At 48.9% G+C, this 27158-nt stretch overlaps 1 protein-coding gene across 3 annotated transcripts in view; it reads left to right on the forward strand.

Annotated features, from left to right (window-relative positions):
* The window catches only part of LOC147107822 (lebercilin-like protein), a 140989-nt gene that overhangs the window by 26257 nt on the left and 87574 nt on the right, over positions 1 to 27158 (forward strand). For all 3 annotated transcript variants that reach the window (XM_086007149.1, XM_086007148.1, XM_086007150.1), the window contains exon 3: positions 10364 to 10896. In XM_086007149.1, the coding sequence (XP_085863275.1) occupies positions 10364 to 10896 (533 nt within the window). The remainder of the gene's footprint in view (positions 1 to 10363; positions 10897 to 27158) is intronic.

Below are 27158 nucleotides of genomic sequence, written 5' to 3' on the forward strand. Positions count from 1 at the left end.
TCCAACTTCCCCAGCCCTGTCTTTGCAGCCAACGCTGCACGGCTTACCCCACCACCTAGGTTGAACAAGGAAACTGCAGAAAGACTTCTGTCAGTCGCTGGAAGCTGTCAGGATGGCTGCTGCACTCCAGTGCTCAGTCGCTGATGGAGGCTTCAGAGTCCTAAAGCCTGTCGCTTCTAGTGGGGTGGTGATGTTTGAAACCTCTCTTCAACTGCCGCAGGGTAAGAACCTGACTCGTCGCCAGTGTTAAGTATGTGTATTGTATTGAACAATTAACACAAAGACTTAAACGTATAACTCAAACAGGTCTTTACTGGTTGGAGGTAGGGACTATACGTAGGTCTTTACTTCATGCCCACAGGCGGGAACTGAGGGGAGATCAGTACCCACAGTACTATTTATACCCCTATGGCCAGGAGTGGTACTGCGTATCACTACGCCCTACAAGTAGTGCAGTCCTGTCCATAGGTTCAAAGTAGCACACATATTACATACACAACAAAAACCTTTCATAATTTTAAAGACCTCTATTAGGTCACCCCTCAGCCTTCTCTTTTCAAGAGAAAAGAGACGGAGCCTGTTCATTCTTTATTGATAGGTATAGCCTCGCATTTCTGGTATCATCCTTGTAAATCTTCTCTGCACCCTCTCCAGTGCCTCTATATCCTTTTTATAATATGGCGACCAGAATTGCACACAGTATTCCAAGTGTGGTCTAACCAAGGTTCGATACAAGTTTAGCATAACTTCACTACTTTACAATTCTATCCCTCTAGAAATAAACCCTGGTGCTTGGTTTGCTTTTTTTATGGCCTTGTTAACCTGTGTCGCTACTTTTAGTGATTTGTGTATTTGTACTCCGAGATCCCTTTGCTCGTCTACCCCATTTGTCAGTGTCAGCTGTCTTATGTTCATTAATAAATAGACATTCTTATTATGAACACAGCTAGCTTTTGCTAGTTACTTTATTGAGCACATGTGGACTAGGTACAGTATCTGTAGAGGCTTCCATCTTGACTGCTGCCTTGTGGGTAGCCTAGTGCCTCATGGGTAATGTAGTCTTAATATATATACAGCTGGGTAGTGTAGTCTTATATACAGCTCTACACAGCTCTATGGCTCCACCTAGTGTCCACTATAGAATGACAATTTATTGATCATTACAAGCTGTGGCTCAGTTGGGAGCACACTTGCCTCTGAGTCAGAAGGTTGTGGGTTCATGTCCCACTTCAGGGATGTGAACACATAAATGTAGGCTGACATTCCAGTGGAGTGCTGCACTGTCGGAGGTGCCATCTTTTGGATGAGACGTTAAACCAAGGCCCCTTCTGCCCTGCCCTGCCCTCTCAGGTGGATGTAAAAGATCCCATGGCACTATTTTGAAGAAGAACAGGGGAGTTATCCCCAGTGTCCTGGCCAATATTTATCCCTCAATCAACATAACACAAACAGATTATCTGGTCATTATTACATTGCCGTTTGTGGGAGTTTGCTGTGCGCAAATTGGCTGCCATGTTTCCCACATTACAACAGTGATTGCACTTCAAAAATATTTAATTGGCTGCAAAGCACTTGAGACGTCCAGTGGTCATGAAAGGCGCTATATAAATGCAAGTCTTTCTTTTTATTTAGATTCTTATTTTTCAAGTAATATGTAACCTCCCTATTTTACTTACCAAAATGTAATACCTCACATTTATCTGTGTTGAACTTCATTTGCCAATTATATGCTCATTCTGCAAGTTTATTAATGTCTTCTTGTAATTTGTTGTAGTCCTCCTCAGTATTGGCTATGCCCCCCAATTTGGTGTCGTCCACAAATTTAGAAATTGTGTTTTTGATTCCAAAGTCTAAATCGTTAATATAAATTGTGAACAACAGTGGTCCCAGCACTGATCCTTGTGGAACACCACTTCACACCTTCTGCCATTGTGAATAGCTACCCTTTACCCCTACTCTCTGCTTTATGTCTTGAAGCCAGCCAGCTATCCATTCTGCTACTTGTCCCCTGACTCCACATTCCCTGACCTTATTCATTAGTCTATTATGGGGTACCTTAGCAAAGGCCTTTTGAAAATCTAGATAAATTACATCTCCTGCATTACCCTTGTCTACTCTCTCTGTTACCTCTTCAAAAGATTCAATTAGGTTGGTCATGCAAGAGTTTCCCTTTTGAAATCCATGCTGACTATTCATTATTATATTTTTCGTTTCTAGATGTTCTTCTATTTTTGCCTTTAGTAGGGATTCCGTTATTTTTCCTACCACTGATGTTAAGCTGACTGGACTGTAGTTCCCTGGACATGTTCTATCTCCCTCCTTAAATATAGGTATTACATTAGCTATCTGCCAGTCCTCTGGCACTACACCTTTTTCTAATGAATTACTAAATATGTGTAGTAATGCCTCTGCTATTTCTTTCCCAGATTCTTTTAAAATGCACGGATGTAATCCGTCTGGACCAGGGGTTTTATCCTCTTTGAGTTTCATTAGTTTATTTAGCATATCTCCTCATTTTATTTTAAATGCAGTTAGCTCATTTCTGATCTCATCATCCGATGTCATCTCCACCTGTTCTATCTCCCTGGTAAATACTGAAGCAAAGTAATTATTTAATATCTCTGCCATCTCTCTATTGCTGCCTGTGGTATTATCCTCTCCATCCCTTAGTGGCCCTATTTCTGTCCCGACCTTCCTTTTTTTATTTATCTGCCTGTAAAATATTTTACTATTTTGTTTTATGTTCCTTGATTATTTAATTTCATAGTTCCTCTTTGCCTTCCTAATTGTTTTTTTGACTTCTCTCCTAATCCCTTCATAGTCTCTCTTGTCATGCCCTCCCCTGCTGTCCATGTACTCAGTGTATGCCTCTTTCCTTATTCTCAATTTTTCCCTTATGGCTTTATTCATCCATGGTGTCTCATTAGTGTTTAGCTTGTTCTTGTTTATTAGTGGAATATATTTTTAATATATAAAAATATAAAAATGAAATGAAATATATAAGCATATAAAAATGAAAATGTGATGTAATTACTTCAAATTTACTGGAGTTTAAGCTGCAGTAGTTTATTCAGAAATAACATGGTTAGCTATTATTTTACACACTGATGGGTCTCTCGTGGCATTGGTCATGGTAAGTCAGAGGATACGCTATTTATAAACACGACGATGATTAGATCATGTAATGCACAATATTACTTTGCTGCTGAGGTGAGGCTGTGTTTATCTAGCCTGGCCCTTTAAGGTCACAAAGTCAAGCTGCTGTGAATCGGCATAGCCCGAGGCTAATTGATATTAAATACATCCTAAGGTTAATTGTTCTCTTTTTAAGATGCTGCTAATTGTTCAATTGTAAATTGCTGCTGTTTTATGAATATGATATTTGAGCCAATCGGATGCAAGTGTGATACAGACTGTGTATATATATATTTTTTTATTCATTGGATGTGGGCGTCGCAGGCAAAGCCAGCATTTATTGCCCATGAAAGTGGTGGGCCACCTTATATAACTGGGTGGCTTGCTAGGCCATTTCGGAGGGCAATTAAGAGTCAACCATCATTGCTGTGGGTCTGGAGTCACTTATAGGCCAGACTGGGTAAGGACAGCAGATTTCCTTCCCTAAAGGACATTAAAGGACATTTTTACAGCAATGCAGTAGTTACATGGTCACTAATACTAGCTTTTTATTCCAGATTTATTTAATTAACTGAATTTTAATGTGGTGGGATTTGAACTCATGTCTCGGGATCATTACTCCTGGCCTCTGGATTACTAGTCCAGTAACATAACAACTATGCTACCGTCGGGTGGGGTGTTTAGAAAATCTCAAACCTGAACCCAACCCGCCTCAAACCTGCCCACTTCCGGTTTTAACGGAGGGGGGACGGGGGCGGGTGACCAACCCACTCCCAGGAGGCAGGTCGCTCATTTAAATATTTTAATGAGGCTGCGTGCCTCGGATTTGATCTCTCTTCCAGCTTTAACATCTGGCCGGCCGGGTTTCCCGGGCAACGGGAAACCCAGCAGCTAAAAGGAGGTGAGGACTGTTGCATGGAAGAGGTAAGTGCTTTTCCAGCACTGTTTGTGGGCCAGGAGGAGACCCCCAAGCAAATCTGTTCCCCACTCCACACAATCGGACCAACTCCCGCGATTGTAACCCCCGCGATCAGAACCGCCCCCCCCCCCGGGCGATCACTACCCCCCGATCACTGCTCCCCCAAACCCCTTTCTCTGCCCCTGATCTCTCTCCGACCCCCGCGATCACCCCTTGACCCTCCAAACCACGCTGTACCGTCCCCCCCCGCTCCCCCCACCTTGTCAATCAGGCTGGCATCCGGGCGGGGAACCTGTTAAGAAAAAACACGCACGCTGTGGAGTTAAAATTCCATGGCGTTCAGGGAAACCTGGACCCAACCAGAATTCCACCCCCACCACCCCACCCCGGGGCTTGGAAATCCCACCCCAGTAAATATCGGGGCCAAGACATTTAATATGAACATAGAAGGTTCAATTGACAGATTGTGGCAGTATAGTAGAATTGCAACATTAGCTCCATTTCAAAGACATAGGGCTCGAATCTGCAAGCCCCGTGGAGGCGGGTTTGGAGGCGGGAGTGGGGGGAAAATTGCAGAATCGGGGGGCACGAACCCTTCCCGCCCCCAACCCACCTCCATGCCTGTTTCCCAGGAGGCGGGTACCCGACCTGTGCTGGGAGCCGCCTCCCCGAGGCGGGAAGGGGATTAGTGCCAATTAACTGCCTGTTAACAGGTAGTTAACAGGCAGTTTTTGGCCTAATCCCTATTTTTAGCCCTGAAGTGTGGGCTGCCCGATGGCTCCAAACCACGCCAAGTTAGTGAGGCGGACCGTCGGGCTGAAGGGCTTGCAGGGTTCGAGATGTCCGGTGTTCAGGTGAGTGATGGGTGCATGAGTGCAGAGGTAAGTGTGTTTGGTGTGTGTAAATTGTTTAAACAAGTTTTACTTACCTTTACTTACTAATGCAGGCTTCCTTCCTTCAGGTCTCGGGAGTCCCTCATCTCACCGGCACAGAAAGTAGAATGGCGCGCGAGCTGTCAAAAGTTGCAGCATTCTGCTTTCTGTTCTGGAGAGATTTCTAACTGAGTCTGTGGAGAAGGACTCATGTTAGAAGTCAGATTGTCAGTGTTTGACAGCTTCACAGAGCTGTCAAACGCTGATATTTCATCTGTCAAAAGCTCTTGACAGATGAAATGTCAATCCCTGACATCACCTGTAACCGGGTGTCCCTTAATTGGCCTGCTGAGCCCGCTGGGCGGGCTCAACAAGGTCAATCAAGGGAAAATCGCGTGGGTTGGCCACAAATCGATGGAGGCGGGACTACAAACCATTGACAAAATCCAGCCCATACTGTTGACTTTGCACATTCCGTATGCTAAGGGCCACACTAACTCTTGGTACAACTGCTGCAAGGGCAAAATGGGATTGATGTTCTCTAGATACCATGAACTATAATTCTATAATAACCACTTCACAAATGTCAAATTCTTAGAATCAATTAAAAAGATGTTGCAGTTTAATGATTTGACTGCCACCAACTCTAACTAAGGAGTGCCAGCTGTGTGTCAGTTGTGGCGCAGTGGTAGCACACTCGCCTCCCACTCCAGGGACTTGAGCAAATAAATCTAGGCTGACACTCCAGTGCAGTACTGAGGGTGTGCTGCCCTGTCAGAGGTGCTGTCCTTCGCATGAGACATTAAACTGAGACACCGTCCGCCTGCTCAGATGAACGTAAAGGATCCCGTAGCAGTATTTTGAAAATACTGCTACGGACAAACAGGGGGCTATGGGGGGGAGGAGTTAAACACGATTAAAATCACTAAGGAGGTGGTACTCGGTAAGATAATGGGACTAAAGGTGGATAAATCCCCTGGACCTGATGGCTTACATCCTAGGGTCTTGAGAGAAGTAGCGGTAGGGATTGTGGATGCATTAGTGGTAATTTTCCAAAACTCCCTGGATTCAGGAAAGGTCCCAGCAGATTGGAAAACTGCTAATGTAACGCCCTTATTTAAAAAGGGTAGTAGACAAAAGGCTGGAAACTATAGACCAGTTAGCCTAACATCTGTGGTTGGTAAAATGTTGGAGTCCATTATTAAGGAAGCAGTAACAGGACATTTGGATAAGCATAATTTAATCGGACAGAGTCAGCATGGTTTTATGAAGGGGAAGTCATGTTTGACAAATTTGCTCAAATTCTTTGAGGACGTAACAAACAGGGTGGATAAAGGGGAACCAGTGGATGTGGTGTATTTGGACTTCCAAAAGGCATTTGACAAGGTGCCACACAAAAGATTACTGCACAAGATAATAAATCACGGGATTGGGGGTAATATACTGGCATGGGTGGAAGATTGGCTATCTAACAGAAAATAGAGAGTTGGGATAAATGGTTCATTCTCGGGTTGGCAATCAGTGACTAGTGGTGTTCCGCAGGGGTCAGTGCTGGGACCCCAACTCTTTACAATCTATATTAACGATTTGGAGGAAGGGACCAAGTGCAACGTATCCAAGTTTGCCGACGATACAAAGATGGGAGGGAAAGCAGTGAGTGAGGAGGACATAAAAAACCTGCAAAAGGACATAGACAGGCTAAGTGAGTGGGCAGAAATTTGGCAGATGGAATATAATGTTGGAAAGTGTGAGGTTATGCACTTTGGCAGAAAAAAATCAAAGAGCAAGTTATTATCTAAATGGAAAGAAACTGCAAAGTGCTACAGTACAAAGGGATCTGGGGGTCCTGGTGCATGAAACACAAAAGGTTAGTATGCAGGTACAGCAGGTGATCAGGAAGGCCAATGGAATCTTGGCTTTTATTGCAAGGGGGTTGGAGTATAGAAGCAGGGAGGTCTTGCTGCAGTTGTACAGGGTACTGGTGAGGCCACACCTGGAATACTGCGTACAGTTTTGGTTTCCATATTTAAGAAAGGATATACTTGCTCTCGAGGCAGTTCAGAGGAGGTTCACTCGGTTGATTCCGGAGATGAGGGGGTTGACTTATGAGGAAAGGTTGAGTAGGTTGGGCCTCTACTCATTGAAATTCAGAAGAATGAGAGGCGATCTTATCGAAACATATAAGATTGTGAGGGGGCTTGATCGGGTGGATGCGGTGAGGATGTTACCACTGATGGGTGAGACTAGAACTAGGGGGCATAATCTTAGAATAAGGGGCTGCCCTTTCAAAACTGAGATGAGGAGAAACTTCTTCACTCAGAGGGTAGTAAATCTATGGAATTTGCTACCTCAGAGAGCTGTGGAAGCTGCGACATTAAATAAATTTAAAACAGAGATAGACAGTTTCCTAGCTGATAAGGGAATTAGGGGTTACGGGGAGCGGGCAGGGAAGTGGACGTGAGTCTAGGTTCGGATCAGCCATGATCCTATTGAATGGTGGAGCAGGCCCGAGGGGCCGTATGGCCTACTCCTGCTCCTACTTCTTATGTTCTTATGTTCTTATAAAAGGAGCAGATAAGCTCTCCACAGTGTCCTGGCCAATATTTATTCCTCAACCAACACCTAAAAACAGATTATCTGGACACTGCGGGACCATTCTGTGCTCAAATTGACTTCTGCGTTTCCTACATGACTACACTTCAAATTGCCTGTAAAGCGCTTTGGGATGTCCTGAGGTTGTGAAAGGCGCTACAGAAATGCAAGTTCTTTCTTTTTCTTTGGATCAACCTGTTAGTTTGAAGGAGAAGGAAAGCCTAGGATAAGTTCTTAGAGTATAAGTACAAAACACTTGTTTGTATATGATTTAAATTATTGAATGAGAAAAACAATTTGTGCTCCCCCATCAGCTCAATAGCTAAATGCATTACTTAATGTGGTACTGAGACATACTGACCAAATAGCTCCCACATTCAATCCCGGGTCTGCACTGTGTTGATCAGTTGAGAGCTGATCGAAATTGGGAAGTGGCAGGGACACTAAACCTGGCATCAGCTTTCCAGGAAGGGGGCGGGGGGGGGGTACGTTGGTGGGGGAAATCGCCAGAGTTTCTCATTCATAATCACAATCCAATGACCCTGGAGGAAGGTATATCATATGTATGTTTCAGATTTTGGCTCTGCCTCATCTTATTAATTGTTGCGAGAGTCTAGTTTCAGCAACTTTAATACTTTATTAAGAAATACAACATTTAGCCTCGGCCTCATCTTATATTGATAAATAAATCACTTTGCTTGCTCACTAAGATTGATGTATATCTACATATACTTGCACGTAGACAGCCCGTTGGCTGAATAGCCAACACCTTGAGTTTGACCTCCGATGTCTTTAATTCAAGCCTCCCGCAGGGCTATAAGAATACACTAACCTTTGTACCTCTTCTGCAACACACCTACTTTTGGTCACAGGATATGATGTAACCATAGCGCCATGTGCTATTCTCTTTGTCTGAAAAATGGTAGAAACCAGTTTTGTCTACTTCTGCTGTACAGACATTAGGCCTCATCCCTTATCTCTTCAATGTTTGTCTGATCATTACTTTTTATTAGGCCACAACTGGAGCCAGTCTGTCCAAGACAGCACTTCAATTGTCTGACTTTAACCCTTTTACTATAAGAGTCTCAGTTAAGCATTCTGCTTATCTATAGCTAGCTTTCCTTCTGGTAATTATGTTAGTTATTATTGTAATGTGGTAACTCCAGTTACGGCATTACAATTAATCCCAGCAACCCTAGACTAGGGACGGATAAAACAGCCAAATTCCTGCTCTCGATCATTAGTGACCCCTTCTGGAAAGTGGGCAGGTGCGACCTGACAGGAGATATATTTATTTTGATTATTTATTTCCCTGCCGTGAAGCAGTGCTTTTCTGAATGTCTGCTCGCTGCTTCAGAGACCATTGGGAGCAGCCTGTACGTGCCCTGCAGCAGCTTCATTCACTTACTTGGAAACAGGTATTTTGGACAAGGCTGAGGCAGCAGAAAACAGCTGGTGGCAGCTTTTCCCCGCTTGGATACTTCTGGACTGGCCTCCAGACCAGTTCAGAGCAACGGTTCCCATGGCAACAGGTGTAAATGGAGACAGAAAATATGGGAAATAAAACAAACAACTAGAACAATTATATCTCCTTTCAGACAGCATATACCCAGCTCTTTCTTTGCTTTAGATAATACAGCTGGGGAATACTTTGCACTGAACGTTCTCTCCCTGGGCTCTCCTTTTCCATTAAACTCTTTTCGGCTGGAAAGCAATTTGAATAGCATAAGTAGCAGGTGATAAAACCTCCTCTGAACTGCCTCGAGAGCAAGTATATCCTTTCTTAAATATGGATAAACAGGATTAGGCAGTACTAGAATCACAGAATCATAGCATGGTTACAGTACAGAAGGAGGCCATTCGGCCCGTCAAGCCCGTGCCAGCTCTCTGCAAGAGCACTTCAGCTAGTCCCACTCCCCCGTCCTTTCCCCGAAGCCCTGCAATTTTTATTCCTTCAGGTACTTATCCAACTCCCTTTTGAAAGCCACAATTGAATCTGCCTCCACCACCCTTTCAGGCAGTACATTCCAGATCCTAACCACTCGCTGAGTAAAAAAGTTTTTCCTTCCTAGGCTACGGACGGATAAAACAGCGTAGAGATGAATCTAGTAACTAATATCCCTTTTTTTATATTCATTCACGGGATGTGGGCGTCGCTGGCAAGGCCAGCATTTATTGCCCATCCCTAATTGCCCTCAAGAAGGTGGTGGCGAGCCACCTTCTTGAACCCCTGCAGTCCTTGTGGTGAAGGTACTCCCACAGTGTTGTTCCTCTTTTGGTCCCACAGTGTTGTTAGGGAGGGAGTTCCAGGATTTTGACCCAGCGACGATGAAGGATCAGCAATATACTTCTAAGTCAGGATAGTTTGTGACGTGGAGGGAAATTTGGAGGTGGTGGTGTTCCCATGCGCCTGCTGCCCTTGTCCTTCTAGGTGGAAGAGGTCGCGGGTTTGGAAGGTGCTGCCGAAGAAGCCTTGGCGAGTTGCTGCAGTGCATCTTGTAGATAGTACACACTGCAGCCACGGTACGCCGGTGGTGGAGGGAGTGAATGTTTAAGGTGGTGGATGGGGTGCCAGTCAAGCGGGCTGCTTTGTCCTGGATGGTGTCGAGCTTCTTGAGTGTTGTTGGAGCTGCACTCATCCAGGCAAGTGGAGAGTATTCCATCACACTCCTTACTTGTGCCTTGTAGATGGTGGAAAGGCTTTGGGGAGTCAGGAGATGAGTCACTTGCTGCAGAATACCCAGCCTCTGATCATAGCCTTCAATGTAGATGTACCTTTATATTTTGTATCATTTATTGCAGACAACCTAATTACGGGGCCGTGTTTCTCTTTTTCTTCCCCTAGTACAAATGAAACCATCATTTAAAATGCTGCAACATTGGAATCAGTCCGCATTTAAGAATAAATCACAGAACTTCAGTAAAATGAACATTGGTCGGCAAGATTTTGATCCAGTGACTCGCCACATATTGTCAGCCAGACTGCATAAAAATAAAGAATTGAAGAATGAGGTGTGTGACCTTCAGAGGGAGCTAGATAATGCCAGGCTGGAAAACAGACTGCTCAGACAGCTTCAGTACCGACACATGAAGGCACTGGTGAAGTTCGAGAATGAGCAGAACAACCTACCCCAGCTATTAGTCAGGCATGAGAGTGAGGTGCAAATGTTGAAAGAGATGCTGCGAAAGTCGAAGGAGCAGGACCGGAGCGTGTCAAGGCAACTGAAAGATGCAGAGTCGGAGCTGTGGAAAACCAAGAATTCTCTGCAGAAGCTAAAAGTGCTCTGTGACCAGAAGAACTTGGCGGAACGGGACGATTTGACCTGGAAGCTGACAAATCTCACAAAGAAGCTCGAGCTCGATGAGCAGAAGATCCAGGTGAGCTGTGAATAATAATTGATTGGCAGAAATAAAAAGGGGGACAACATGTGGACGCTGGAAACCTGAAATGAAACCATCGCTGTGAGTGGGGTCCGATTACACCTCCCGATTCCCTGTGTTGTCAGTACAGCTCTACCCTGGGTGAAATGTCGTTGTCAGCAAATGAACCCGACTGTTTGTGACCTTAGTATCCTATACAACCGCAAACTGAGCTACCAAGTCCTCATCCTCTCCATCACAAAGACAGCCTGCTTCTTACACTCCGTAACATCGCCCGCCTCCAGCCCGCCTCAGCCCATTACTGCTGAAACCCTCATCCATTCCTTGTGACCAGCAAATTAGACTCTCCCGCCTGGCCTCCCTCCCTCCACCCGCCGTAACCTTTAGTTCATCCAAAACTCTCCTGCTCCTATCCTATCCCGCACCAATTCTGCTCATCAATCACCCCTGACCTCACTGACCATCTATTGGCTCCCAAACCTCAGCTACCTCAAATTTAACATTCTCCTCCTTATGTTTAAATCCCTTTATGGCCTTGACCCTCTCTATCTCTGTAACCTCCTCCAGTGCTACACCCACCCCGAACTCTCCATTCATTTGACTGGACTCTGTGTACCCGTCGCCCTTCATCCCATCATTGATGGCCTAGCCTTCAGCTGCCGAGGCATCACGCTATGGAATTCCCTCCCGATACCCGTCCACCTCTTCACCTCTGTCCCTTCTTTTACGATAACAACCCCCCTCCTTAAAACCCACTCCTTTGACCAAGCACTTGGTTATCCCTCCTCATATACCCTTTGGCTCAGCATCTATTTTTCCCTTCTGTCTCTCTGAAGTGCCTTGTGACATTTTTCCATGTTAAAGGAGCTACATGAAAGCAAATTTTGATTGATGACATTAAAATAGGGACAGTGGTAGAGACAAAGGATGACAATAAAGGTTTTCAAAAGAACTTAATTTGTGCAGGCAAATGGCCACTGAAATTCAACTCATCAATGTAAGGTATTGCACTTAGGTTAAAAAATGCAGATCATAAGTATACAATGAATGGGGTTGAATTAGCACACAGACTTAGAAAGGTGTCTGGAGGAAATAGTAAACTTTCAATGCCCAAATGATATGGCAAAACAATTTAAAAAGATATCAGAATGCTGTGGAGGCTCAGTCGTTGAGTGTATTCAAGACAGAGATCGATAGAGTTTTGGATATTAAACAAATCAAGGGATATGGGGATAGTGCAGGAAAGTGGAGTTGAGGTAGAAGATCAGCCATGATCTTGTTGAATGGCGAACTCCTGCTCCTATTTCTTATGTTCTTATGGACGTTGTCCTTGTGTGGCTCGGTGTCAAATTTTGTTTGATAACGCTCCTGTGAAGCACCTTGGGACATTTTACTACGTTAAAGGTGCTATATAAATACAAGTTTTTGTTGTTGCCATTGCCAGCATAGAGTGTTTAACATTTAAATAGCCCGCCCCAGTGGGTGCCATCGATTGCAGGGTGATCGATACAATGGGCTCGATTTTGCCAGTGTGGGCGGGCTGGGGCGTGTCAGGTGGCATTCATGTCAGGACCACGACTCCGAAGTGAAGTGGGGAAAAAGTGCGATTTTCCCCTAATTGGGCAATTGATTTCCAGCGTGTGGGAACCCCTGGCCCATTGAGTCTTTTCATACAGAAAGTCGCCTCCGATAACGTCATCAATGCTGCTGGATTTAAGGCCTGCAAGCAGCCTTGCTTCTTCTGGAGACTGCAAACTTTATGGCCATTGATCGACTATGTCCACCAGCAGGCAAAAGTGTGCTCCACGCTTCGATGAGCCCTCCGTCCAAGCTCTGGTGGAGGGAGCAAGATCGAATAAGGAGGTGCTCTTCCCTTCCTCAGGGAGAAAAAGCTACCCCAGCAGACTAAAGCTGTGTGGCTGCAAGTGGCCCAGGAGGTCAAATCCATCTCGATGAGCCGTAGAATCTGGCTGCAGTGCAGGAAGAGGTTTCATGACCTTCTCCGCACAGGAAAAGTGAGTATGACTTTCCCATCACCCTCAATCTGATCCACATCGCCTCTCCTCACCAGCACTCTGCTTTGCCAACCTCTTCCTCCACATCCCACTTGACACATCCCTGCACCCTTACCCATTGACTCTCTCCCTATGGTCACATTCACTTAACTATTCGACCATGTAGCCCTCACACTCCCTATCACTGTGATGCTATGACAACAACTTACAACACACAGGGATGGCCCTTTGTCTCCTTCTAAGCATCTATGCTATGCATTCTCTACACTCACTCCTTCATTCTCACTCAAACTCCACTTGTGTCCCTCATTGTAGGAAAAGAGAGCCCACAATAAGAGAGAAAGAGCCATGACAGGAGGAGGGCCACCCTCAGTAGCCCAGCTCACTGCCTGGGAGGAGGCGGCCCTGGAAATCGCCGGGATCGAGGAGGATTCCCAAGTGGGGGACGGACAGACGGGCGCATCACAGCAAGCTGGTGACAGAATAGTTTGGCATCTCTCTCATTGACATTGCATATGATAATGATTCTGATGCTCTAACAGATTGACTTATGATCATCTGCACTATTTAATGTGCATGTAACCTTGACCTCACATCTCTAACTCTTTCCTTTACTCCTCCACAGGAGCATCGAAAGTCCCCATGCCCACTGTCCAGGAGGAACAGCCTGAGCTTCCAAATTCCTCAGAGGAAGCTGCAACCTCTGAGGGTGCAGCGTCAGCAGAATTCAGCACACCCAGCACCAGCGCAGACACTCATACCTCGGTGGGACCTTCACAAGATAGAGTAGTGTTGGCACCTGGTGTATGACAGCTCACAAGTGAGCCTCAGCAGATGGTGGAGACAGGGACAGCAGTGGAGAGTCCTCATCGGAGGGCGCAGGACTCTGCCAGCTTGGCTCAGCTGCATGTCGACCCTGTGCCTCCGGGTCCATCCAGAAGGAGAGCGGTGCTGGAACTCCATGAACAGGTGCAGGAGTCTCTGGCAGGTTTTGTCTCCAGGGTCGCTGCGAGTGTGGAGCGAATGGAGGAGTCCATCGCTAACATGAGCAGAGCCTTTGTGGAGGCATTGGCACATTAACACATCACTGCGGAAAGGGTGGCAACCTCCGTGGAAAGGATGGCTACCTCCATGGTAAGGCTGGCTACCATAGAGGAGAGGATGGCTATGGTAGAGGAGAGGATGGCTACAGCCATGGAGGAGCTTATTTGCCAGGGCCTTGAAAACATGGTCATTGTTCAGAATAGATTGACATCTCTTGAGGAGCGATGGTCAGCTATTGAGCAGAGAATCCAGACACTCATGGAAGTCCTCTGGAGTAGAACTTCCAGTGCAGAAACGGGTCCTCATGGCCCCCCCTGAAGTGCAGCAAGGTGCTGTCAAGCCACTTGCTAGCTCTGAAGTGGGGCTGACCCATGAGAGGGATGTTGGTGGCAGACAACAAGGAAGTGGGGGCTCCTCTCCAAGCGCTCACACGACCATGCCACTGCAAAGCCCTCGGTCAGAGCCCCACCCGATTCCTCACCCAACTGAGATGGGCGTCTCAGCCCCTGTACAGCTGCAGGAGCAGCAGACTGTTGCCGAGCCCTCACAGGTTCACAACCCCAGAAGAAGCCCGCCAAAGGCATTGAGACAGGAGCAGCAAGATAATGAGCAAGGGGCCTCCACATCTGCTGAAGCCACAGGGGAAGCACCACATAGGAACGCGCGTAAGAGGAAGGTAAAGCACAAGTAGTCACAAGGGTAGTCACTTGGGTGCTGTGATGTATTGTATTTGGACCAGCCATCCTTGTCATGGTATCATAAACAGATTTGATGGCAAACTGTTGAAGTTGTGGCCTGTGTCATTTCACAAATGGGACATTCACATTGAGGCTTGGGGCGACTTGCAATTGTCAGTATGGTAGTCAGAATGATAGGAATCCGCAGGTTCTTGTCCATTGTCAATGCTCTGGTAAGAAGGTGCGAGACAAAAGTTTTTGATTGTGCAGGCTAAGCAAATCTGGCCAACATGAGTGCGTCCTTTGCATCCCAGGCAGCAATGTGGTCGCGCGCTGGCGCCTTCTGGCCTGTGCAGCTTCAGGTGGGTGAGCAGCAGCTTGGCGCTCCTGTTGTTGGTGCTGCTGTTGGTGCTGCTGTTGTTCAGGGTTCTGCGGCTGGTCTTCGTCCGAATCGGATGTCCAGAAGGAAAGGAAATAAATAGTTCCCATGCTTCTGCTATATGCCTCAGTTGAGGAAGTGCTCAGTCAAGGTGGGGAGAGGGGTTTCCCAGGAGGTCACACTGGAGATGGGTCTCAGGCTCCAAACTTCCACAACAATGAGTAGGCCGCTAAAAGTTCCCCAGACCTGAGACAACAAAGTTCTGCCACCTGCAAATGATGATTGGTGAAAACTCCTTTTTAATGGTGGAGCTGCAGCTGTTTGTAAGCAATCCACTTGTGAGGCCGCCAGGATTACCTGGTGTGTTCCAGAGGACACGTGCAGCAAGGGGGAAATGTGTTAAAATCAGAAAGGCCTTTCAAAATGGGATTATAGAGGCAATAAAGTGGATCTTAAGGGCCTATCCCGCCTCTTGGAGGCAGGATGGAAATGGGGTCCGAAACCCCGATTCTGGGAAAATTACTCGGCGGCGGGATGGAGGCGGGATCAGACCCACATGCCATTTTTTGCGATTTTACCACCTCACACGCCTCCAAACCTGCCTCCTCATGCCTGGCAAAATCGAGCCCAATGTCTCCGCCCCCCACCCCCCCCCCCCCGCAAACCACCTCAGTCAGATTTGGCCAGCAAGCAAAGAAACGCCACATATCTGCGTGCCCAGTTAACAACCAGTCCCTTTAAGGTGCAGAAGCAATTTTTTCACTCTGACCCCAATAAGGGCTTTGTGATGCAGGCGGAAACACTGCTGAGAGCTGCCAAAATAATTTGCATGAGGTTGACTCTCTACAAGTCCCTACAGGAAACTTCAGCCCCCCCAGCCGGGGTCCCAGGATATCTGGGCCCTGACGGAGTTTGCAGCCGTTCTGACTGACTCCTGCCACAGTTACGGTGGGAGTCCTCTGAAACATTTCCAGCACGAAATGACTTTTTCTGTGTTGTGTTTGTGAACACTTTGGGTATAGCCCCGCTTGAGGTGTTAGAACTGGCGATGCGCAAAGTTTATAGCCAGACGAAACTTATCGGCGCCTGGCGCGATATTGGGTTGCATCGCCCCCAAAGGGGATTGAGGCGCTAAATCAGCCGTTGCATGGTGCTCTTAAGGCGCAAAAGGTCAGGCGCTACTCAATATCGACGCGGACGGGCGCAGCGCAGGTGAACTCAATTACGGCAAAGCACGAGACCTCCAGGCGCCGGCCGGCTCTTAAAGGGGTGGGTCAGTCAGCCTGAGCTTCAACACCCAACGCCCTGTAGGCCTCAGATTCGGCACTCGCCCTTGTCTGGCAGTACAAACTTGTTCATCATGGAGAAGGTTAGACAGAGAGCAGAGCGCTTCAGCACTGAGGCTCTGGACCACTTGGTGGCTGCAGTTGAACACCGTCGAGAGGTCCTGTATCCGGATAATGGCAAGAGGCCGAATCAGAAGGCTTACCGACGATCTTGGAGGGAGGTTGCTGTGAGGGTCAACTCCAGCAGCATGGCGACCAGGACCCCTGTTCAGTGCAGGAAGAAATTCAACGACCTCACACGGATCGTTAGGGTGAGTGATGGTTTACCAAACTTGTGCTTCCCTCCATCTGCAGCTGACTTCGGGCACCCTGTTGCCATGATGCCCCAATGGCCATCTGTCAGCAAGCACCCATGGCCCTTTCTGGCCACACACATGGACAGATGTCTCAAGGCCTCATGTAAGGGCTCTTGCACCATGGGGGGCATGCGATGATGTCTCAAGGCCTCATGTAAGGGCTCTTGCACCATGGGGGGCATGCGATGATGTCTCAAGGCCTCATGTAAGGGCTCTTGCACCATGGGGGGCATGCGATGATGTCTCAAGGCCTCATGTAAGGGCTCTTGCACCATGGGGGGCATGCGATGAGGTCTCAAGGCATCATGTAACAGAACCTCCCCTTCTTTCCCCTGCAGTCCAAGCTGGCGATGATTCGAAAGGAGCAGCGTCGAACCGGTGGCGGACCTGCACAAGTGGTCACTCTCACGGATCTGGAGGAGAGAGTGAACCAGATATTTGGAGGACGTCTGTCTGGTCCTGTGACCACTGCATCTGCCGACCCCATTACCGACAGCGAGGGTAAGACTCTCACCTTTTTCACCTGTTGCCTTCCACTTGGTCCCCCCGCCAGCATGCATCCTCAGTGTGCAGCCATGTCAGAGCCTTGCCGCAATCTGGCATGCCTTTCAGCAAAGCTGTCCTTTTGCTAAAGCCACTCTTCCACCTCCCACTTTCAGATGAAGCAGCACCAACTCGGGCTCAACGCGCTGAAGCTGCCAGTGCCAGTGCCACCGGAGGCGAGGACCAGGAGGAATCCGGACCAGCCGTTGCAGAATCCGGGGAGCTGAGACATCTGCAGACTGGGGATAGTAGTCCCCTGGAGGGGAGGGGGGGTGCTCTGAGGATGAACCAGTTGCCAGACCAAGCGGCATGCAGCAACGCACGGGGGATAGGCAAGTTCGGCCACCGTCTCCCCGCAGGGCAAGGCAGGTCGTCATGACTGCTGCACAGAGTGCAGATGAGGTCCGTCGCCTGGCTGAGATGAGCAAACAGGCCCGGGTCAGACACACGGAGCTGATGGCTGCAGTGGAGAAGATGCCTGAGTCAATAGATTCATTGGCTAGGAGTATGTTGGACTTCGGGGCAACAATGGAGAGGATTCTGCAGGGCTTTGGGGCAACAATGGAGAGGACTCTCCAGGTGTTCGGGGAAACAATGGACAGGTCTATCCAGGGCTTCGGGGCAACAATGGACAGGTCTATCCAGGGCTTCGGGGCAACAATGGACAGGACTATCCAGGGCTTCGGCCCAACAATGGAGAGGACTGTCCACGGCTTTGAGTCGGCTATGGAAAGGACTGTTCAGGGCTTCGGACAATCCCTGGAAAGGTCTATGCAGGGCTTGTCCGAGGCAGTGGAGCGGTCGGCACCTGCCTTGTCCGAAGCAATGGGAAGAACTGTCCAGGCCTTCTCCGAAGCACTGGCACCTGGCACACAGGTCCTCACTGTTGCCACACAGTCACTTGCTGGGCTCCTCCACAGCCAGATTGACGCAACGCGATCTCTCACTGCAGCCACCCTCTCTGCATCAGATAGGATCACCCCAGGCCCTTCCACTCCCGTACAAGGCCAGGAATCAGTGGAGCATGCGATTGTGGCGGATGAGCCGAGCCGCTCCCCTCAGATAGCCAGTGTGTCGTCCGACCATGGTGCAGGTGTCCTCTCTCGGCAGGAGACCATTGCGCATGCCAGCGCTGGGACGCCTGCATTGCAGCTGCCACCACCTGCAGGCCACACTGCTTCCAGCCATGGTCACAGCAAGCATCCTGCGTCCACACCCTCCAAGCCCAGAGGTCGGCCAGGCCGTCCCTCAGGGGCTTCTGCGCTTCCAGACAGTCAGCAGGCGTCCCCCAGCCTTGAGCCCGCCACTGGGGTCCAATTACGTAGGAGCAGCAGGGAGGGAAGGGGCCGGGCGCGAAAGAGAAGTCGTTCTCCCTCAAGGGGCCAGTTGTAGAGGGAGGTGCTGAGACGTTTGTTTGTCCAAATTCAAGGACACCCTCACCTGCTGTTATACTTGCAGAAGGTTTGTTGAGTTTTGCGGCTTTGCCGAACAGTTCACAGTTATTTTGAAAGTTATGGTTTCTGCTGACATTACGTTGTTTAGCTGTAATGAAAGACTTTTGTGTCAATAAACAGAAGTTTCAATGTGGCATGGTGCATGTGACTACTTTCAGTGATGCTGGCATTCAGAGGCCCTCAAACATCCAAAGTGCACATGAGTTAAGACTCTCATCATTCCGCCACAGGGGTGTCGACAGGAGTCCAGAGGAGCCTCTGACGTATGGACCTTCCACTTTCAGCAGCCCTTCCATCTTCCTCCTCCTCCTCCGCCTGCTCTTCCTCCTCCTCCTCCTCCTCCTCCTCATACTCCTCCTCCTCCGCCTGCTTGTGCAGGATCCGAGGGAAGGTAATGAATTGATGCGTTCGCCTATAAAGGGCATCTGTCACTTGCCGGATGCAACAGTGGACTGCAGCCTGAGCGACAGTCGCATTGTCCCCAATGGCTGACTGAAAGGATCCGTTGGCATAAAAATGGAGGCCATCAGTCAGTGTAGCCATCACGGACAGAGAGGTTCTGCAGCGTTCACGCGGCTGCAGATCCTGACCAAGCAGGTGGCACAGATCAGTAACAATGTCCCTCCAGATTCGGAGCCTTCCCAAACACTGCTCCTCCGACATGTCAAGGCTTGTCACCTGCTGCCTAAAGACCCTCGCAGCATCCCGTCGGATTGGCTGACCTCCATTGCCCCTCCTCCTTCTGGCCAATCCTGGCCCTCTCTCCCGCCGTCTCTCTACCCCTTCACAGTGTTGGGCGATGAGGCCGTCGCCCTCCAAACAAGCTCCCATTCCGATGCCAGTTGGTCAAAAGGCTTTTAGGTATAGTGCTGCAAGTGCTTCGGACAGGGTTGAAGGTCCCAAGTACTGTAAAGCTAAATTCCCAGAACTCCGCTCCACATTAGCTCGCCAACTCTCTCTAGCAGCGATCGCAATGAGCAGGCCAAGTGGCAGAAGATTCTGCACTAGAGCTGTCCCCTTTAAATAGCACCCCCCTACTCCGAGAAGGGCCTGTTAGCCCTCCCTCGAACTGTCACTAATAGCACTGGGCGCTAAGGATCCGGGCACCACCCAATATGCGCTCAGGCGCTCCTAAAAGACGTTGCACACTGAAGTGACGTCATGAGCTGCTTGCGCTCGCGGGCGCGCGCAAACACTTAGCGCAGGCGCTAAATGTGTAGTCAATATCTGAGTTGGCGCTATCTTCATAGCGTCCGCCCCAACATAGGGCTTCGCCCCAATTCTAGGTCTCTTTAGGCGCTCAGCGCCGGCGCTACCAACCCAATTTCTAGGCCTTTAATTGTAAAACATACAAAGCACAGGAGAGATGGGCACAAATGTTTTGATTTCTCTCACCAATAGTGTGGTCTGTGAAAATGGCCGCAGATTGTGCTCTAGTGTGCTGTGTACCAATTAAAGGGGTAGACTGATAGACACTTAATACATTGAGTGCCTTCGTATCGCTGGATAACGGCTGGCAATTTTAGTCTGTTTTAATAATCCCCATACACGCAACTCATCTCTAAAGCCCTGAAAAACTTTAATTGTGTTGTAATAATTTGTTGTGGCTATCAGTGTGACTTTAGTGGCACAAAATACTCTTATTTTCAGCTACTCATTTTTATGTGTAACTTTTGTTATTAATTTATTTATTTCTGCAGCTTTAGTTAACAAAAATTACTAATAAATTTATTGTAGTTAATTGAAAACGGCACTGGGACACACGCGTGCAAATGTACAGCAACACACTGAAAGGTCATTACCAACCTTGGGCCCACTGTTCTACTACAGTAGAGTCACCCTAGAACGAGATTTTGGTGGTTGGCAGCTTCCATGAAGCACCGTACGGAGACCGTGGCCCCGATATAGACAGGGGCGGGTTGCGTTGGTGGGGGGGGTGCGGAATTTCGTACGGGAAACCCGGAAGTCCACAGCAGACGACTTTCTTCTCTGACAGAAGATGCTGGAAAAACTCAGCAGGCCAGGCAACATCCGTGGAGAGAAAATAGAGTCAACGTTTCGGGTCAAACCCTTTGTCAAGACAAAGGGTTTGACCCGAAACGTTGACTCTAATTTCTCTCCACGGATGTTGCCTGGCCTGCTGAGTTTTTCCAGCATTTTCTGTTGTTATTTCGGATTTCCAGCATCTGCAGTATTTTGCTATCGTTCTTCTCTGACAGGCTCAGCTTAGCACTCCGGAGTGGGCTGCAGCTTCATGTAAGGAGCTTGCAGCTGCAACAAGGCGCGTGGGGTCCGATCCCCGACCTTCTTTGTGTTGGGGGGGTAGTCTGATCCAAGGGAAGAAGGTAAGCTTGGGGGGCAGCAGTCCTGCTCCTCCTGGCCCACAAGCAGTGCTGTAAAGGCACGTACCTTCTCCCCGAAGCTGTTCTCGCCCCCGCTCCCCCCCCCCACCCCTTGAGCTGCCTGGTTTTGCGAGGCCTGGAAACCCTGCCAGCCTCATTAAAATATTTAAATTGCCAACCCGCCTCCTGGGAGCGGGTGGGCTGCCCGCCCCCCTGTACCGCCAACCATTAAACCCGGACGTTGGCAAGTTGGAGACGGGTTGGGGTCGGGCTTGAGATTTAAAAACATTTTAACATCTCACCCGACTCCAATCCACCCATTTTTTGGGGGTTAAAATTCACCCCCATATTTCTCACATCCCACCAGATGATGCAGATCGAGGCAGCCCCGATTCACATTTGCAGTTTCTTTCGGCAGTGACAGAGGTGGCCGATGGAAAGTGCCGTGCTTGTGGATACTTTTAGAACCTGTTGTCAAACCCACTGTGAAGTCTGAGCTGGCACCTGGCCTCAGGCATGGAAGGCAGTGTCTGTCAGCGACTTGCTAGCTGTCTACCCACCATCCCTCGCTGAACCAGGGCTGCTGGAGCATGTCGTATGCCACTGGTGCCTCTCGAGTACAGTTCCAGAACGTGTTCTGTGACTTCAGTTCCCTGGGACTGAGAGGGGAGAAGCAGTGGCGGTTCCAGCACAGACACAATAGGCTCGATTTTAACTCGGGTGCGGGGAATTGTCGGGTTCCCCGAATTTGGTGTTTCCCACACGAATCTAAATGGGTCTGTGAGATTGATGCAATTTTCACTCAATTGGCTAATTGATTTCCAACGTCATCATTGCTGCTGCTTTTAAGGTCCACAGCAAGCCTTGCTTCTTCTGCAGGCTTCCAAACTTCACCATTGAGATGGCACAGGAGCCTGCAGGAGCAACGGCCAGCGGGAGGGCAAGAGCTGCCCCCAAATTTGATGAGGCTTCACTCCAGGCATTGCTGGATGGTGCTAAGGCCCACAGGGAGGTCCTGTTCCCTTCTTCAGGGAGGAAGAGGCCTCCCAGTCAGACCAAGGTTGTGTGGCTACAGGTGGCTGGTGAAGTCAACTCCTTGGGGCTCACACGGCGCAGCTGGATGCAGTGCAGGAAAAGATTCCATGACCTTCATCGCACTGGAAAAGTAAGTACTGTATGAAGTTTCCATCACCCTCAATCTGATCCCCATTGCCTTTCCTCACCAGCACTCAGCTTTAGCAATCTCTTCCTCCACATCCCACTTGACACTCACATCCATGCACCCTTACCCATTCCCTCTCTCTCTATGCTCACATTCACATAACTATTCCACCATGCAGCCCTCACACTCCCTCTCACTCTGATGCTTTGAACACAACTGACAACACACAGGGAGGGCCCTTGGTCTTGCAACCTCACTGCATCTTTGTCTCCTTCTAAGTATCTATGCTATGCAATCTCTGCACTCACTCCTTCATTCTCACTCAACCTCCACTTGTCTCCCTCATTGCAGGAAAAGAGAGCTCACAACAGGAGAGAGCGAGCAGGACAGGAGGAGGGCTGCCATCATTAGCCCAGCTCACCCCCTGGGAGGAAGGCGTCCTGGAGATTGTCGGGGCTGACATAGATGCGGGAGTTGGGGAAGGAGAGACAGGTGCATCCCCGCAAGCTGGTGACAGAATAGTTTTCCATCTCATTGGCATTGCATGAGTCGCTGATAATGATTCTGAAGCTATATTATACGGACTTATGATCATCTGCAAAATGCAATGTGCATGTAACCTTGGCATCACATCTCTAACTTTTTCCTTGACTCCCCCACAGGACCATCGAGAGCCCCCATCCCCACTGTGAAGGAGGAAGAGCCTGAGCAGCCAGACTCCTCAGAGGAATCTGTAACCTCTGAGGGCGCAGCGTCAGCAGAAATAAGCGCACCCAGCACCAGCGCAGACACTCACACCTCGATGGGACTTTCGGGACATAGAGTAGAGTTGTCACCTGGTGTATCACAGCTCACAAGTGAGCATCAGCAGATTGTGGAGACAGGGACAGCAGCGGAGAGTCCTCGTCAGGGGGTGCAGGACTCTGCCAGCTCGGCTCAGCAGCATGTCAACCCTCTGCCTCTGGGTCCATCCACAAGATCAGAGGTGATGGAACTCCAGGAACAGATGCAGGAGTCTCTGGCAGGTTTTGTCTCTAGGGTCGCTGCGAGTGTGGAGCGAATGGAGGAGTCCATAGCGAACATGAGCAGAGCCTTTGTGGCGTCATTGGCGCATGAACGCATCAACACAGAAAGGATGGCTACCTACGTGGAAATGATTGCTGCCTCCGTGGTAAGGCTGGCACGGTAGAGGAGAGGAGGGCTACGGCCATGGAGGTTAGTCGCCAGGATATGGAAAACATGGTGAATGTTCAGAATAGAATGACATCTCTTGAGGAGTGATGGGCATCTATTGAACAGAGAAACCAGACCTTCATGGAAGTCCTTCTGAGTAGGACTGCCATTGCAGATACAGGTCCCCATGGCCCCCCTGATGTGCAGCAAGGTGCTCTCAAGCCACTTGCAGGCACTGAGGGGGACCTGACCCATGAGAGGGAGGTTGGTGGCAGACCTCAAGGAAGTGGGGGCTCCTCTCCAAGCGCTCACACTTCCATGCCACTGCAGAGCCCTCGGTCAGAGCCCCGCCGGAATCCACACCCAACTGAGATAGACGTCTCAACTCCTGCACAGCCGCAGGAGCAGCAGACTGCTGACGAGCCCTCACAGGCTCGCCACCCCAGAAGACGCCCGCCAAAGGTGTCGAGACAGGAGCAGCAGGAAAGTGAGCAAGGGGCCTCCACATCTGCTGAAGCCACAGGGGAACCACTACGTAGGAGCACGCTTAAGAGGAAAATAAAGCACAAATAGTCACAAGGGTGAAATGTTTTGTATTCTGTAAAAATGCCATCAGTTGTTTGTTTTGCATAAAAATTCTGATGGCAACTTCTGCAGTTGTGGCATGTGTCATTTCGCGAATGGGGCTGGAGGTCCTCTAATGCCAAGAAGGGAAGGAAAAAAAGGCCTCCCATGCTTCTGGTAGATGCCTCAGTTGAGGAAGTGCTGAGTGAGGCTGGCGAGAGGGGTTTCGCAGGAGGTCACACTGAAGAAGTGTGTGAGGCCCCAACCTTCCACAGGTGTGGTTAAGCCTGGTAAAAGTTGCCCCAGGCCTGAAACAACAAAGTCCTGCCACCTGCAAATGATGGCTGATCAAACCTCTTTAATGGTTGACCTGCAGCTGATAGTCAGCAAGCCAATAGTGCTCCTGCCAGGTTTCACAGACATGGTCCCCACCAGGCGCGTTTTACGTGGGAAAAGGGTTAAACAGGCAAGGGCCTGTTAAAATGGGATTATAAAGGCCAATGAGTGCTGTTTATGGGACTGATTCGGGTCCATCAGACACGCCTGCGTTAAAATGGCTAGGTGTCGGGAACCAGGCAGGTGGGGTCCCGACCCCCAGGTTCTGCGATTTTAACCCCCCACACGCCTCAAAGCCCGCCTGACGGTGGAGTTAAAATCGAGCCCAATGAGCTGAATGGCCTCCTTCTATCCTCGTTAAAATCAATGGTTCTATGGTTCCCCATTATTGATTTTTATGAGCATAGAAGCTGTTGTTAAAAGGGGTGATTGTATGGATGGCGGATAAAGACAGGATTGGGCTTACCTGCCCCATGGTAGGAGAGGGTGCCTACGCTTAAGAAATAATTACTTTGCATTTATATAGCGCCTTCCATATTCTCAGCTGTTCCAAAGTGTTTCACAGTCAATGAATATCTTTTGGCGTGCAGTCAGTTATATCAGCAAACACGGCAGACAGTTTGCCCACAGCAAGATCCTACAAACTGCAATAAAATAAATGAGCAGTTTATCTGTTTTTAGTGGTGTTGGTTGAGGAATAAATGTTGTACAGGACACCGGGAGAACACCCCTGCTCTTCTTCAAATAGCACCGTGGGATCTTACATACCTACCTGAACAGGCAGATGGGGCCCCAGTATAATGTCTCGTCCAAAAGACGGGTTGATTTTACAGAAGCGTGCCACCTACAGGGAACTTCACCTGCTGGAAATTGTGGGCACATCACAATCTCCGACATGCATTGCCAATGGGCGAGTCTCCACACCAGTAACGTGCATTCATAACATTGTCTCTTTACTGTATAGGTTATTACATGACGAATGGTGACATGAGATGAGGTACTAATGGTGGAGGGGGCGGAAGCTGAAGAAAAATGTTTGCCTTCATATATATTTAGTGTAGTTCATTTTGGAGTAATTGTGCACAACCAAACACCAGTAACTAAGGCTGGAATTTTCCGGGGTGGTAGCGGGCGCGATCAGTGGGGGGGTCGGTGGGAAACTTGTTATTTTTGACCGGGTCGGGAACCTGCTGTCATCTCGCTCCCACGTGCCTTTGCCCCAGGCGTGTCTGTCATTGCGGAGCTGACCGGCAGCGGTGGGCGACCCAATTGAAATCATTATCAGGTAGTTTACAGGCACTTTTTTTCACTTACTTTTTAAATTTCCCTGCATGGCCATGGGATTCACGCAGCTCGGGAAGCACGTCTATCAACCTGAGGCGGGAGTTCTGTGGCCATTGCTGCAGCTGATTACTTGACAGCATCAAATGTACGGTAACAGCTCCCACCTGACAGATGAGCACTTTCCTCAGGCAGAAGCTGTTGCTCAGTCCATTCTCAGCACCTACAGGATGCAAGTGTTTCCAGCAAAGCCTCCATCCAGTGTCACCTCATTGGAAGAACTCTTTCACCATTGACAGAATGCTTCTGTCATCTCTACTTCACCTGCCATCTATTCCATCAACATGGGTGCCGTTTATACTGTCTCACCTTGGACCTCAGAATCTGACCACCATCAGCCCCAACACCAGCAGCACCAACAACCTTCTCCACAATCACCTGATGCTGCACAGGACAGAGGGCATCAGCACCAGACCACATGCTGCCCGGGAGGCCAGGGATGGCCTCATCATGGCCAGATTTACTTCACTTGATGCTGTACACCGTGGCTGCCTCATAATGCGCCAGGTTGGCACCACCCCACACCAACACCATAAAGCATCCCTACAATGACCAAGCCATTCCTTTCACTTATCACCATTGCGGGGGGTACCATTAAGTCTCACCATTCACTGCAATTCACTAAGCCACTTCCAAAGGTGCACACAAATCTGAAAGTGTTGAAAATAAAGATTTTTATGTTTGACACCACATTAACAGAAACTTTACATAAACATTGGATAAACACCCAAGTGGCTACCCTTGTGTGTTGTTAGTTGGTATGGTTGTACTAGGATGAGGGTGAGTGTGAGGGGTGGCTAGTGAGATGGGGATGTAATAATGTAGATAGAGAGAGAGAGGGATGGGTGGAGGTGCAAGGTATGTTGGTGTGAGTAAGGATGTGCAGGAGTAGGGTAGGGAAGGCAGAGTGATGGGGATATGATGAGTGGCACAGCAGGATGAGGTTGAGTGTGGCTTTGTACTTACGTTTCCTGATCTAATGAGATCATTGAAATGTTTGCAGCACTGCACCCAGGTCCTCCTGACCACATCCCTGGTTGTGACCTCCTCTGTAATCTGCAACCAGGCTGTCTTGGTCTCCTGGGGATGTCTCTTCAGGGAGTCATCGGAGAACCTGGGTGCAGCCCTTTGCCTCTGTGCAGTGATTGTCAGTGTTTGCACGACTCTGTTGCTGTAGTGCACTGACAGCACTATGTTAGATGAAACTTCAAATGTAATGTGGCCATGGTCTCTTTAAAGATCCCGGTTGAAAACGCGTCATGAATGACATCACCAGACCCGCTCCATCTCATTGGGCCGGGTAACGCGCTGGGCAGGCTTAATAGGCTCCATTAAGGTAAGTTCATTCTGTACAGCGGGATGGAGCCAGCAGCGGGGTCGCGACCCGCCACGGACACTGCCCGCACCGGACCCGCCCAGGTAGGCAAAATTCCGGCCTAAGTGTGTGTGGAGGACTCAAGTCTTCTGGTGAAGAAAAACAATTTGAAAGTTCTTAATCTGCTCTTGGATTACTGCTCTGGTAAGCTTCCTGAATGTAAATACATGCAATGGCAACCCCCACCACGAGGTGTCACTGTAGCCTGCCCC

The sequence above is a fragment of the Somniosus microcephalus genome, chromosome 14 (genome assembly GCF_052327205.1).
Source record: "Somniosus microcephalus isolate GS21.2 chromosome 14, FLI_Smic_1.0, whole genome shotgun sequence".
NCBI lineage: Eukaryota > Metazoa > Chordata > Chondrichthyes > Squaliformes > Somniosidae > Somniosus > Somniosus microcephalus.